Consider the following 14,741-nt stretch of genomic DNA (forward strand, 5'->3'; position numbering starts at 1 on the left):
TATTCCTGTGCGATTGATTAAAAAATTTTTAACATTTACTTTAATATTTAAAAATAATTTTATAGAGTGTTTTGAAGTATATTTTCAGTTACTTAATCACATGTGGTTCTTATAACAACCCTTTGAGCTAAGTAAAAAAATGTGTTATCCTCTTCATCATAAAGATGAGGACACTTAAACGTTCACAGAGGCTGACTTATTAAGGTCATATTAACTCTAGAGTTGGTAGAATTAGGACTCAATGTCAGATCTTCTGACTCCACATTTCTTTTTTTTTTTTTGGTTATATTGTGCTAACTGTAGATACCTCTAGGTATATTAAGATATTGCGAATAGGATTTTTAATCACCATTTCATCTTCCCTAGGGAGTTGGCAACATTTTGTTCCCTTTAGGGATAGTGTTTGGATCAGGTCTCAATTCATTTCCATGTTCATCTGGCAGTTAGTTGATCATCTTTTATGAAACACCACATTGCCCTTGTTGATTCTGTTTGAAAGAATGACACTGGGATAACCTTTGTAATTTAAATTTTATTATAAGAGCTTAAGGATTCATTCTGCAGGTATTTCAATTTTAGGTAATATTGTAATTAGGACTTGCTTATCTCTTTCTCTCTGTATTTTCCTTCTATTTAGTCTAATTGCTGTTGTTGCTTCTTGTTACCTTATTATTGAATTTGTTCTCTTTCCAGTACTGTTTCAGAATCTATAATAATAATTTTTAAAATTTAAAAAAATAAACAATAGGAATAGTAAGGACACATATATTATTTACCAGGAACTATTCTAAATATTTTATGTGTATTAACTCATTTAATTCTTACAATAGCCCTGTGAGGACAGGAAATGTTATCTTTATTTTAAGCTGAATTGCAGATGGATGAACTTAGTTGCCCAGGGCTTCTTAACTAGTGGTAGAGTTGGGATTTAAGAGGCTAACCTACTATATTATAAACCACTTCTGTCTAGCTAGGCTGTTCTCTGTCACTCAGACATTTCTATCTAAAGGGCAGTTTTTCCTGTACTTGTGGCAGTTGACATTTTATCCCTGTACAACTTGATCTTACGTGTTTCAGCTCTTTTTTAAAATTTTAATTAAAAAAATTTTAATACAATTTTTAAAGGTTATTTTCCATTTATAGTTATTATAAAATATTGGCTGTATTCCTCATCTTTTCTTAATAACAATTTACTAATCTTTTTAAGTATTCTTGTTTCATTCAAAAACATTTATTGACTGCTTACTTTGAGAGCATGGTGTTAGGAGCATTTTAAGTCTGTCTGGGTGAGTTTTCAAAGTTTTCACAAAGATTATAATTTTTGAACCTTGAAGAATGAATATACGTTTTCAAGGCCCAATGAAAGAGAAGCTGTCTCTAATGTGGAGAGATTAGCAAGTTCAGTTGCTTAGTGGTGAGAGACATAGCACCTTTGAGAAACTGCGAGTAAGTTCATCTGACTAGAAATACAGACTGTGTCTGAAGGCAACAGGAAATACTGCAGATTTTAAAAAAACTAATAGACTTTATTTTTTGAGCTGTTTTGCTATTTTTATATAGCAAAATTGAGCAGAAGGTATAGAGGTTTCCTAACTACCTCCTGCCCCACACATGCATAGCTTCTTATTATCAGATTCCCACCAGAATGGTACATTTGTTACAGTTATACCTACACATTATTATCTTCCAAAGTTCAAGTTTACGTTAGCATTCACTCTTGATGTTGTACTTTCTGTGGATTTGAACAAGTGTATAATGACATGTATCCACACTATAGCATCATCCAGAGAAGTTTCACTGTCCAAAAAAACCTCTGGGCTCTGCCTGTTCATCCTTCCTTCCTCCTAACCCCTGGCAACCATGATCTTTGTATTGCCTCCATAGCTTTGCCTTTTCCAGAATGTCATATAGTTGGAATCATACAGTTTATAGCCTTTGCAGATTAGCTTCTTTCACTTAGTAATATTATTATTTGTTTTCCTCCATGTCTTTTAATGCCTTGATAGTTATTTCATTTTAGCACTGAATAATTTTCCTTCATCTGGGTGTGCACAGTTTATATATATGTTCACCTACCAGAGGACATCTTGGTTTCTTCCAAGTTTTGGCAGTTATGAATAAAGCTTCTTTAAACATCCATGTGCAGGTTTTTGTGTGGATATAAGTTTTTGCTTCATTTGGGTAAATACCAAGAAGTGGGGATGCTGGATCATATGATAAGCATATGTTTAGTTTTGTAAGAAACTGCCAAACTGTCTGTACCATTTTGCATTCCCACCAGCAATGAATGAGAGTTCCTGTTGCTTCACATCCTTACCAGCATTTGGTGTTGTCAGTGTTTTGGATTTTGGCCATTCCAAAAGGTGTGTAGTGTATCTCGTTTTAATCATTGAAGAATTTTAACCTGGAAGTGAAACGAAATTTATATGCTCAAAAGGTTCATCTGAAAGCAATAAGGTCCTTTAAAAGGAGTGGAGGCAGAACTAGGGAAAGAGAGATTGGTTATGAAGCTGTCGCAGTGATTTAGCGAGACATGAAGCCTAGCATAGGTCCTGCAAGTGGGGATGGAGAAGAGAGATTTAGAAGGTACATAGAAACCAGACTGAGAGAGCTTCGATTGGAAGTGTGTGATGAGGAAGTGATTCTCAACACCCTTCAGGGACATTAGGAAATATGTGGGGGTATTTTTGGTTGTCATAAGACTGAGGGTTTCTGATGGGATTAGGAGGCTGCTAAAAGACCTGCAGTGCATAGGATAGTTCCTCACTATGAAAAATTATGTTTCATTGAGAAACACTGTAGGGTGATGACATTCATTGAGAGAGAAGGGAAATGGCAGGTCTGTAGAAGTAAGATAATGAGTTCATTGTGAGCCCTATTGAATTTGAGTTGTTTGTGGATATCCAGTTGAAGATGTTCTTAGAAAATTAGGTATAAGAATCTAGAATATAGAGATAGAAGTTTCAGATTTAGGCGTTGTTTAGAGGTAGTTGAGTGTATAATGCAAAAAAAGGTAAAGGTTTGAAAAAATCTACTGAGAGAAGTGGAAGTGGTTATTGCTGATGATACAGTTATAGAACATCAGCATTTAATGGATGAATGGAGGAAGAGGAGTCAGTAAAAGAAAAAGAGGCCAGAGAAGACAGAGGAGGATCAATAGAATGAGATCATTAAGGTCAAAGAAGTGACAGTTCCATCCACAAGGTGTGCTCAATTCTGTCAAATATGGCAGAGAGCCAAGTAAATTAAGGACATAAAAGTTTTTTGGCAACCAGAAGGGTTTGGTGACCCTCAAGAGATTACTTTCAGTGGTATAAGCGATGGAGGTGGACAGTAGTTTCTAGAATTAGAGTGGGAGGTGAAGAAATGGGGCAATGAATATAGATACAAAAAGTTCTCTTTTACAGTCTGAAATTTCAAACATCACAGATATACACTCCTGCTCTTGCCAGATTCTTAGGTTAGTGTATCAGCTGACAAATGGGCATTTATAGGTATCTCATGGTATTTGAATATTTCATTGTTTATCATCCTTATTTTGTAAAAATTAGTTGAAAAGGAGAAAAATGCTAACACTAGTAATAAACTTAGTTCCCATAAATTTAATGCATTTGAAGTGAGGAAGGAAATCATTAAGCGTGCCAATAACAGCCAGTCCTACTACACATGCTAGTAACAGCAGTTTTACTGCACTTAAACTGGACAATTACATGTTTAGTTGTTAAAGAAAAGGATAAAATTAAAGAACCTGGAAGGAATATTGGTTATAGAGCTTTAAAGACTGCAGAGATTTAAAAGGAATTGTGATTAGGAATTGGTGTCATATATCTAGTTCTCTTAAAACAAGGGGGTCTGAACTTGACTTTCAGACACGTTTAAATAAGCACATTATATATAAAAGGAGAAGACTCCATGTGCTGTTCTAAGATGATCCGTGAAGGGAAGGAGAAAGAGGGTAGCTAGTTAAAGGGATGGAGGGATGTAAGAAAGATTTTTAAAAGATACCTTGAGCATATTCCTTTGTGGAAGGGAAAGCCAGAAGATAGCAAACTTTGAAGGTACAGGGAGAGAAGAAAACTAATAGACCAGATTCCTTGAAAAGTTAGGATGGTGTATGGAATCCAGAATAATGGTCTTAGGGGCTTAACCATGGAAAAGAGAAAAAAGAGGCACCTTTTCCATTGAGTTTGAAGGAAGACATAATGATGGATTTGAAGGGAAGTACATTTGTACGTGGAACTCTAGAAAGTTCGTTCATCAAGCAGTTTCTGAATGCCTGCTGTGTGTTTCAGTCTGCTAATTTGGGGATATGTAGTCGCTGTCCTTGAAGAGGCTATGGTCCAATGTAGACAAGGAATTTTTTTTGCCTTATGGCCTATGTATTTTCCTTTGAGGTAGAATATGAGTGTTTTTGGAGTCTTTCAGCTGGTCTCTCATGATTCCTGATTATCCAGAGTAGTTTGAAGATCATATCTAAAAGGACTGTTAAGTTACTTGGGATGTAATTTTTCCTGACCTGGAAATGTAAATTTACTCATAAAAGCTTGAGATAACTAATTTTAGTTCCTTGAAAGGGATGTACTTCTTTCTTTCTGTCTTATGACAGGTATAATTTTTTTTGTCCTGTGGCACTATTGCTTTTTTACCCTTCTCTGCTCCAAACCTAGGTAAATAGTCATTTATATCTTCTTCATCAAACTTTTAAACAGACAAATCTTATTTTATTATTAATTTAAAATTTTTAATCAATATTCTTAATGGTCTCCTTGAGGTCAGGATCAGCCAGCCAACAACTTGGAGTGTAAAATTGATCAGGATTGTGAGTAGTAATTCTTTGCACTATAACCTATAGGTGTACATCAGTGATTTCAGCTGGGGGCCATTTTGCCCCCAAGGAGACCTTTGGCAATATGTGGAGACATTTTTGGTTGTCATCACTGGGGATAGGACGGAAGTGCTACTGCCATCTATTGGATAGAGGCCAGGGATGCTGTTACTGCTATAATGCATAGGACAGCCATCCCCATACCCCCAACAAAAAATTATCTGGCCCAAAATGTCAAAAGTGCTGAGGTCAAGAAACACTGATATACATTGAGTAATATCTGAATACTTATGAAATAGTCAGGCATGCTTATCTACATTATCTCATTTAAGCTTCAGAAACCCACTGTGAGGTAAGTGATATTTTTCTTGCCCTGAAGGGTCCTTTCATTGGTGATAGAAGCAGGATACAAAGCTTGGACTTACTTCTATAGGAAATTTTTATTATGTAAGTATTCAGGATGCAAGCTTTTTTCTTTTTCTTTTTTTTTCTTTTTAGGCTATCTTTGGTATTACCTGGTGTTTTTTCATGGACAAATATTCCTGGCATTTGAAATATATAATTTATTTTTAATTATTACAGATCTAGAAATGGCCATTGCCTACTGGAATTTAGTGCTTAATGGAAGATTTAAATTCTTAGACTTATGGAATAAATTTTTGTTGGTAAGTTCATGTTTTCTGCAGTTTGGTGTTTTGTCTAAATTTTTGCTTTGTTTGAAGATAAGTGAACATTTTTAAGCATGACTAACTCATCTCAGAGCATGTAATGGACACAGAAGAGAAATTTGATTTCCAGAATTTCATTACATAAGTTAGTTTTGCATTCTTACATTTAGCATCAACTGGACTTTTTTTTGAAACTCTTTAGTGATTTGGATGTTCTTTGTTTATTTTTTGAAAAATAGGAACATCATAAACGATCAATACCAAAAGATACTTGGAATCTTCTTTTAGACTTCAGTACAATGATTGCAGATGACATGTCGAATTATGATGAAGAAGGTAATGAAAAGTTTTGCCCCACCAGTTTTTTTTTGTTTTTTTTAACCTGTCTTTTATCACACACTCTGGAACTTCTTGACTACTGTTTTTCTTGGATTGCCCTCTTCTGAACTTTATTTGTACTTCTCTGAATGTATGAAATGCCTTCATCCTCTTTACCTAATCTGTATTGTTTCTTTAAATACCAACTCAATATTCATATCTTTCGGAGAGGCATGAGTAATTTTCATCCATGTTTTAGATTTTCAGTTTACTTTAAGAACTTGATCTTTTCTTAATGTACTTTTATAGTACTTATATGTATTTTTTTATATTCTTATCCGTCTTGTCTGTGAACTTGATTGTAAACTCCTTAAATTTAATGACTTTGTCCAAGTGGAAATGAACTTTAGTTGCCTTCTGTAGCACTATTAGCATTCAGAAATATTCACTGATTGAATGCTTTTCTGCTGTTCCTTCATGTATGTATAAAGATGTTTCTGCCATCCACTATCAGCACATATGCTTTTGTTTTTCTGGGAATGGCAGTATTTACATTGATTTCTTCAAACATACTTAACCTAGTCCCCCCTGAGAATTAGCAGCTAGTTTTTGTGAGATTTTTGAATAGAGGTATTCTCTGAAAAAATCTCAATTAACCGTGGCCTCATTAAAAGTGTCCTGAAACTATTTAATCTAACCACAGATATTGTTATTTCCTTTTCTTTGTTTTCATGATCGTGTATTGTCTTCCTTAAAAAGTGAGAAATCACTGATAATTGTGCTTTCTCTTAGGCCTTACACAAAACTGGAGAACTTCTGATTTGGAGGTTGGCATGCATAGAGAAATGCAGATAGGCAATTTTAAATCTTTTAGTGATTATTATTATGAAATAGGATAGAATTTGATCCTTGCTAATTTTCTTTGTAAGATTGCCGCAAAATGCAAAAAGGTTGTTAACTCCAACCTACTGTGCTTTCAGCACTGGCAGCATGTCATCATAACAGGGTAAGATTTTATCAAATTACTTCAGTGGTCTGACCTCAGTGGCCTTCAGAAAACCATGATATTATTGATTAATTACCAGAAGAGTTATTTTTTCCTCATTCAAGGAATGATCAAGTGTTGGAATAATAGAGCAGAGAGAATACAAGGAGTATTTTAGGTAGAAACTGTAGAATTTTGGAAGTCCTATCAGTGGGAATACTTAAAAAGGTATACTTTAATGGTCATGCGGAAAATATTTTAAAAAACAAAGGATTCTATTAAAATGTTTGCCTTACTCCTGCTTTTCTTTCTTTTCTTCATCCCATTTTTTCCCCCAGGAGCATGGCCTGTTCTTATTGATGACTTTGTGGAATTTGCACGCCCTCAAATTGCTGGGACAAAAAGTACAACAGTGTAGCACTAAAGGAACCTTCTAGAATGTACATAGTCTGTACAATAAATACAACGGAAAATTGCACAGTCAATTTCTGCTGGCTGGACTGAACTGAAGATCAATCCTCCCAATTCAGACCGAGGGTTGAGACAAAACTTTAAGGATACATCTTGGACCATATCGTATTTCATTCTTCTAATGGTGGTTTGGGCTTGTCTTCTAGTCTGGGCCGCTCTAAACATTTATTATTCCAACATTGTGGATTTCATCTTATGTCTGTGGACCATCCTAGTTTATCTTCCCATAAGTCTTAGAAGCTTTATGGTGATTATTTTGAGGTTTCCATTCTTGCATATAAAGCACAATGCTGTCTTCATCGGAAAACAGTTTGGCATAAGAATTAAACGTATGAACATCACAAACAGTTTATAAAAACTTCTTAAATATATGCTTTGGGCTAGTTGCAAAGACTATGCTGATAGCACTTCCAGTGAGAGTGATATATTTAAGTGTACTGGATCTGGAATGGTGTTTTGGTTTGGTGGGGGCGGGTTTCTGGCAAATCACATGTATTGTTAACATGAGTAGAGTATCTGAAGAAAAAAAATGTCAAAATAACCAACGTGAAAAATTTTTAGGATAACTTGGTGTGCCTACCCCAAAATTTTATTGTGTTTCAGACCCTCGATTTTGAAAGGTTCCACAGAACTAGTCTGCACTTACCTTACCCGTGTTTATATAGTTGTTCTGCAGGGGCTTTTATTTAGAAAATGTCTGCATAATGTTAGATTCTACTCCTGTCTACATTATGCACTACATAATTGGATTTCATTATGATTTTGAAATGCTTATATGCCTGTCAAGTAAGTTAAACTATTTAATTTGTTTTGAATGTTTTAGATTGCTACATAATACAATACTCTAAATTTAGGCATGAGGGTTTATTTTTTGTTTTTTTGTTGTTATTTTGTTTTTTGGTCAGCGCACTATGGAACACAAATGAAATTCTCTTAATTTATAAGAAGATAGTAGGAATTAAATTTTCAAAATGGTTGTAATGAGCCATGAAGTTCAATTCTTATAGGTACTGCTCTTTCAGACAAATAGTCCATTTTTGATGACTTCTTATTTTGTTGAAATTGCTTTAACTGCTAATCACTGTGGTTGCCAAATACTTCAGGAGCAAAGATTTTCAAACAAGCATGCACTTAATGCACAATACCAATCTGGCTTCTATTTTCATAAATTATTTACAGTCTCTTTACTGTTTTTGTTTCACTCATTAGCTCACTTCTCACATCAAGGCAGAATTCTATCTTGTATGTATTTTTTTCTCTCATTACAAGACCCATGAATTGCTTTCATGCTGAAAATGCTCATTTCTCTGTTCACTTCCTGATATGAGAAGAAGGGTTTATTGCTTTTTTACACATTTCTGTAAGGCAGGTTAAAAAAACGTAAAACTTCAGTTATTGGATGACTGTGGTTTTTAAGCAGGAGTAGATTTTTCTTGGTGTATCCAGGCACTCTCTAAGGTGTAATGCTGAAATTATCAAAGAAATGTACTTCAGAATAGCAGTACATTATAATTAATGTAGATGTGGAAATGATTTTAAGAAACAATGATATATTAAAACTACTTTTTATTTACACGATTTTGAAATTGACTAGAAAGCTTTCCCCAGATACTATATTAATATTCCAATCATAACTTTAATTCAAGAATACAATTTTACCAAAAGAAAATTTTGAAAATTTCTATTCAGTTTATTGGAATTGGTTATTTAAAAAAAAAGAAAAGAAAAAAGAATCCTGCTGGTTTCAGTATTTCCTGATTTCATATTTGTAAATATTAAGAGGAACTTCAATTATGAGAAATTTTAAAAAGATATATATATAGATATATATATATGTACTATTTTGTTTCCTGTCTTGAAGATTTTGAGTTATGGTATTGTTTTCGGATTGATTAATTCAAGTATGCTGTGTTTTGAAATGAGATCGATTAGCTTTTTTCCCCCAATATAAATTGTTTTTCATAAAAGTCTAGTATTAGTTTGTGGCCTAGTGCCTTGGGTTTTACAGATTTTTCCTTTTAAATGCAAGACCTTTTCAACAAAATAGTGTTTGTCATCAGTTTGGTACTAAACATTTATAATTACTGTGTAATTATAAACGAAAATTACATAAAGCTTTGAATATAATTATGTAGCATAAAAGTTAAGGTTGTTCACTCTATGATGGCATCTTAGAATTAAACAATACTATTACTAGGGCTGAAAAGAGAAGACTGAGTTAATGTGGTGTGATTATTCTGAGGCTAAGTGTCTGGTTACAGGAAATATTTTGTACTAAAAATTGCTTACACATAATGGCCGTGTGTGTGTGTTTGTGAAAGAGAGAGACTGATGGAGAGAGAGGGGTTGAAAGAGGCATACATGCTCACACACACATACAAACAACTTGAATTGCTTTAATTCATTAGTGTTTCATTCTTTATCCTGGTAACCTCCCCAAACTGATTCTTTGTTTTAAACTGAACCGCAGGTACAACATCCTTTTTGCCAAATGTCAAAACAGGTACACTTTAAAATGTAATGCTTTTTAAATAGTAAAGTGTATAAATTAGAGGTGCCCACATATAAAAATACTTGAGATCAGGATCATCTTTAGTGACTATCTGCATATCTCTGTAAGTTCAATTGTGTTTCTTACAATCCCTGTCATATTACCAACAGAGGCAATAAAATTCAGTGAAATTGCCATGACTAAATCTTTTCACATATTATTTCAGTGTAATATTTTTAAAGACTAGAATATACTGAAAACTTTTCCAGGAAGGATAATTATTCATGGAAAGAGCATTGTAATGGCAAGTTTTGGGGAGAAAAGATATGCCAAGTCATGTTTACTACATTTAAAATGTTTACAACTATACTGGGCTGCTTTATTTAATTAACAGTACTGTAGTGTGTAATAGGCATTGTAAGTATGTGTTCTTCATTAGACTTTTAAAAAGTCTTAATGAGAGGAAGTAAATTAAATAAAATAACATGGGGAATCTTTTATATAATACACTTATTGGGGAATTCTTATTTAAAGCAAGGTATACTATTTTCTTTTTCCTCAGAAAGACTTAAGTGAATGAAGTGTTCATCTATTTTTTATTTGATGATAATCAAGATTGAGTAGTTGTAGCTAGTTTAATGTGCACTTTGCTTAGATTTTTAAAAACATGTTACTATAAAGACTACGTATTGTAAGCCTTCTGTAAATTTTACATATGAATGACAGGAGAAAGTTAAACCTAATGAAAGAATTTTGGAATGAAAAAGGAAAGTGGTGCTGGAGGAGTTTATATAGTTCACAAAGTATGCCTTTGTAAACCTGAATCAACTTTTAGCAAGAATTAATTTATGGAGTTCTAAATGTTAAATTGTGTATATTTAATAGAAAATACTTAATTTGACACCTCAGCAATTTTCTTTTAAATGTTACTTTATACTTTTAACAATATGATTTATATTGAATACAGAGATGTTTTGATAAGATTTTATCAAATTTGATAATGTAATGATAAAATGTTTTTAAAATGTGAACTATTTAACATTTATCTTAATAACTGAGGACACAATAACAATTGTGATTTCTACATAATGTGATGATTAGGGTTCAAATTATGGCTCATCATTTAATTGGTTATAAACAAGTATATTTCTGAACTCTACTTGCCTCCATTTTTACAATCATATAGCAATAATTTCTATCTTTATAGAAATGTGGTGAAGTTGTATATTATGATACCTTTACCTTTGATTTCTGAAGGGGAAGGGATTTATATTTTCTAGCTGATAAATCTGAAAATTCCTAATAGTACAAATCCCCCTTTCCAGGTTTATCCTTTCTGTTTGTCGCCATTTTGGTTAATATTTGCTTGATTTGTACCTGATTCTGGAGGCAGATAGTCCTGTTTTTGTTTTTTTTGTGTGTGTGTTTTTGTTTTTGTTTTTGTTTTTTTTTTTGAATTCATACTGCAGTTACATAAATGGTTTTACCAGAGCATTCTTGCCATCTATTTTATTTACTGACTGTTGGGTAATTGGCATTTCCTGTTGACCAGCTCATTTATTTGACAACTTTCCACTAGGCTCAGTGTTCTGTGTTAATGTGTTTTTTTACTTCTCTTGGTTGGCCTTTTAAAAGTCTGTTATAAATAAGGAAATTATGATAAAAGGTACACATCCTGGAATTCCTAAAAGGTAATGTCCTTATTTATGGAATTTTTAGGACAGATTACTTGGGGAATCATTTTATAATTATCCATTTAAAAATTGAGTTTCTAAAAAGTATTTTTAATTTAAGTATATCCAAGTTTTTCTTACAGGTATTCCTTGCATATTTTCAGTTTACCTTTTTTGTATTTGTGCAGGAATCAGTGTAGCTTGTAGACCATTGGTTTTCAAGGCTGCTATGTTTCATGAGGTTGAAAGCTTTCTACTTTATCTCTTGTAGGTTATTGGCACTTCCCACGAGGTTTGGTTTGGGGAAAAGTGTTTGGTAAAAAAAATTTTTTTAAGTGGCTGGCTTAGAGGGAATATTAGTTCTTCGGCAGACTTTTCAGTGGAGTGGAAAGAGATGGAGTCAGACTGAAATTAAAGCAAGCCTGGATCATAGAAGGTAGCACTGCTTTGAAAGGAAGAATCCATCAAATAAATTGAAAGCAAAGAAGAATTTTGAACCAAAATAGTTAAAGCAAAGCTTGATTTGAAACAATGAAAAGTTTGAAACTTACCAGAGGCAGCATGTGAGTGGCTTCATAAGCAAAGAAAAGAAGGAAACAAAAAAGGATAATATTCATCTTATATTTAGAATGTTTGTATGTATTTAGGTGCATGTTTAATATAACTTCACTTAACATTTTATTTCAGGTTATGAAATGTTGAAGAAAACTTGGGCAATACAAAATGCAGTTTCTACAAAAAGGAATGCTACAGGGTATGTTTAGGAGAAAACAAAATGGCTGAGGGGAAATGTTAATTTAAGCTGTAGTCAATGACTTTATCACATAGTTACATGATACATAGCTTGCAGAGCAATATTTGATCATAAGGTTTAGAGGTGTATGTACTTGGAATCCTTTGAAAATAGCATGTTTAATTTTCAATGTTCTTAATCCTGAGAGTATGTTAGAATTCATTGTATTGAAATTATATGAAATGAAAGCCAGAACTTTAAAATAGTTACTACTAAGACGTTGTTGTAATGGTACCCAACAATAACAACAGCTTTACTGACGTATAATTTACACAGCAGAAAATCCACCCATTGTGAGTGTATAATTCAGTGGTTTTAGTAAGTTTATAATCCAGTTTTAGAAAATGTATGTCAGCCCGTAGAAGTTCCCCTCATGCCCCGTTTGTAGTTAGTTCCCTCTTTTACCCCAAGTCCTAGGCAAAAAACACTGATCTGTTTCTATAAATTTTCCCTGCCTAGAAATTACACGTGCATAGAATCATACAATTTGTAGTCTTTAGTATCTGGCTTCTTACGTTTAGCATAATAATGTTTTTGAGGTTTATCCAGGGTATAGCATATCCTTGCACTTACTGCTGTTAGTTGCAATATAGTATTCCATTGTATGGATATACTACATTTTGTTTATCCATTCACCAGTCAATGGACATTTGAATTGCTTGCATATTTTGGTGGTTATGAATAACAATGTTGTGAACATTCCCATTATATCATTGTGTGGACATATGTTTTCATTTCTTTTAGGTAGATTCCTAGGAGTGTAATTGGCTTTTTTGGAAAAAAAGGGGGGAGGGAGGTAATTAAGTTTATTTACTTATTTTAATGGAGGTACTGGGGATTGAACCCAGGACCTTGTGCTTGTTAAGCACACACACACTCTACCACTAAGCTACATCCTTGTCCCCTGGAAAATTTAACTTTCTGAACTGCCAAACTTTTCCAAAGTTGCTGTGCCATTTAAAAATATTCCCACCACAGCGCACAAGGATTGCAGTTTCTCTGTATCCTTGTGAATGTGTTTATTATTATTGTCATTGTAGTAGATATGTATTTTAAGTGTGCAGGTTATATATATCTAGCTATCATAATTCATGTGTCTGTTGGATGTGCAATTTAGATGAGTATATGGTGGCCTGAGGGATTGCTGTAAAATTACTTGCTATATACATATTCCTACTGGAAGGTAGTATTTTCTGTAGCCAGTGAGGGTAGTTATACCTTTCCAATGGGCATTCCAGTCCCTTAGTAAACTCTGGTGAGGAGATTAACTGTGTAGATGAAGAATGATGCTGATGGGTGTTGCTATTGTGGGCACCATGATTATTAAATCTATCCAGTTAGTCTGTGACTGGTGGTAATACTTAAAATGTTGCATAAGTAATTGAACAGATATGTCAGTCTCATTAATTTTCCCAGAACTCTTTTGCTTTGAGAAATTAATTTCTTAAATTTATAAAACTTTGGTTGGTATTGTTTAGTTGCTGCTAGCTACCTGTGCTGTTATACATAGTGGACATTGGAGTAGTGCTTATTTTATTTTTAATGGAGAATTTAAGAGATACACAAAAGTAGAATCATAGAGTGAACCTACTTCAGCACAGTTAATTCATGGCCAGTCTTGATTTATCTATATGCCACTAATCTTCCCAACTCTGATTTATTTTGAAGCAAGTCCCACGGAGAAAATAGTTTCATTTATAAATATTTCAGAAGGTATGTTTAAAAGATAAGGACTCTTAATATTATTACCACACATAAATGTTAACAATTTCTAAATAATTATCTAGTCAGCATTTTTAAAAGTCTAATAATGTATTTTTCCAGTTGTCAGATTTTAAGTAAGATCCATATATTGCATATACCACTGTAAATTCCTTTTAACCTGTGGATTCCTATATGTGCCTCTCCACAGCTTGGAATTCATTTGTTTGAAAATGCAGTGGTGCAGTGGTTGTGTTAAAAAAGTTTAATTTCTATGCAATTTATATTTAAGGTGTACTTAATCAAAAAATGTATTTTAACTTGAAAATATTTTGAGTTAATGAAGTGTGGTACAGACAGCCATAATAAGTATATCAACAGACATTCCCTTAAAAACATAATGGGACTTGTATTTAGAATATATAAAGAACTCTTACAACTTAATAGTAAGACAGCCCAATTTACAAATGAGCAAAGGACTAGAATAGGCATTTGTCTGAAACAGATACACAAATCGCTAATGAACACATGAAAAAATGCTCAGTGTCATTAGTCATAAGGGAAATGCAAATCAAAATCACAGTGAGATACTGTTTTACACCCTCAAGATGTTTTACACCCTCAAGGATTACTTTTAATAAAAAAGTGTTGAAGAGCACATAGACAAATTGGAACCCTTGTACATTGGTGGGACTGTAATGTGGTGCAGCAGGTCTGGGACACAGTTTGACTGTTCCTCAAAATGTTAAACAGCATATGAGCCAGCAATTCAACTCCTACAAATATGAGAGAATTGAAAACATATTCACACTGCAG

At 33.4% G+C, this 14,741-nt stretch overlaps 1 protein-coding gene across 5 annotated transcripts in view; it reads left to right on the plus strand.

The window, feature by feature from the left end:
• DCUN1D1 (defective in cullin neddylation 1 domain containing 1) overlaps nt 1–11,249 on the plus strand; it is a 32,089-nt gene extending 20,840 nt beyond the window's left edge. For 3 of the 5 annotated variants that reach the window (XM_074367284.1, XM_074367285.1, XM_074367291.1), the window contains exons 5-7: nt 5,324–5,490; nt 5,733–5,829; nt 7,135–11,249. In XM_074367284.1, the coding sequence (XP_074223385.1) occupies nt 5,324–5,490; nt 5,733–5,829; nt 7,135–7,214 (344 nt within the window). In that variant the 3' untranslated portion in view covers nt 7,215–11,249. Of the gene's footprint in view, nt 1–2,281; nt 2,364–5,323; nt 5,491–5,732; nt 5,830–7,134 lie in introns of those variants that run through there. The other 2 variants (XM_074367299.1, XM_074367292.1) reach the window with 2 other exon arrangements.
• Nucleotides 11,250–14,741: the final 3,492 nt, after the last annotated feature.

Source organism: Camelus bactrianus, chromosome 1 (genome assembly GCF_048773025.1).
Source record: "Camelus bactrianus isolate YW-2024 breed Bactrian camel chromosome 1, ASM4877302v1, whole genome shotgun sequence".
In the NCBI taxonomy this organism is placed as follows: domain Eukaryota; kingdom Metazoa; phylum Chordata; class Mammalia; order Artiodactyla; family Camelidae; genus Camelus; species Camelus bactrianus.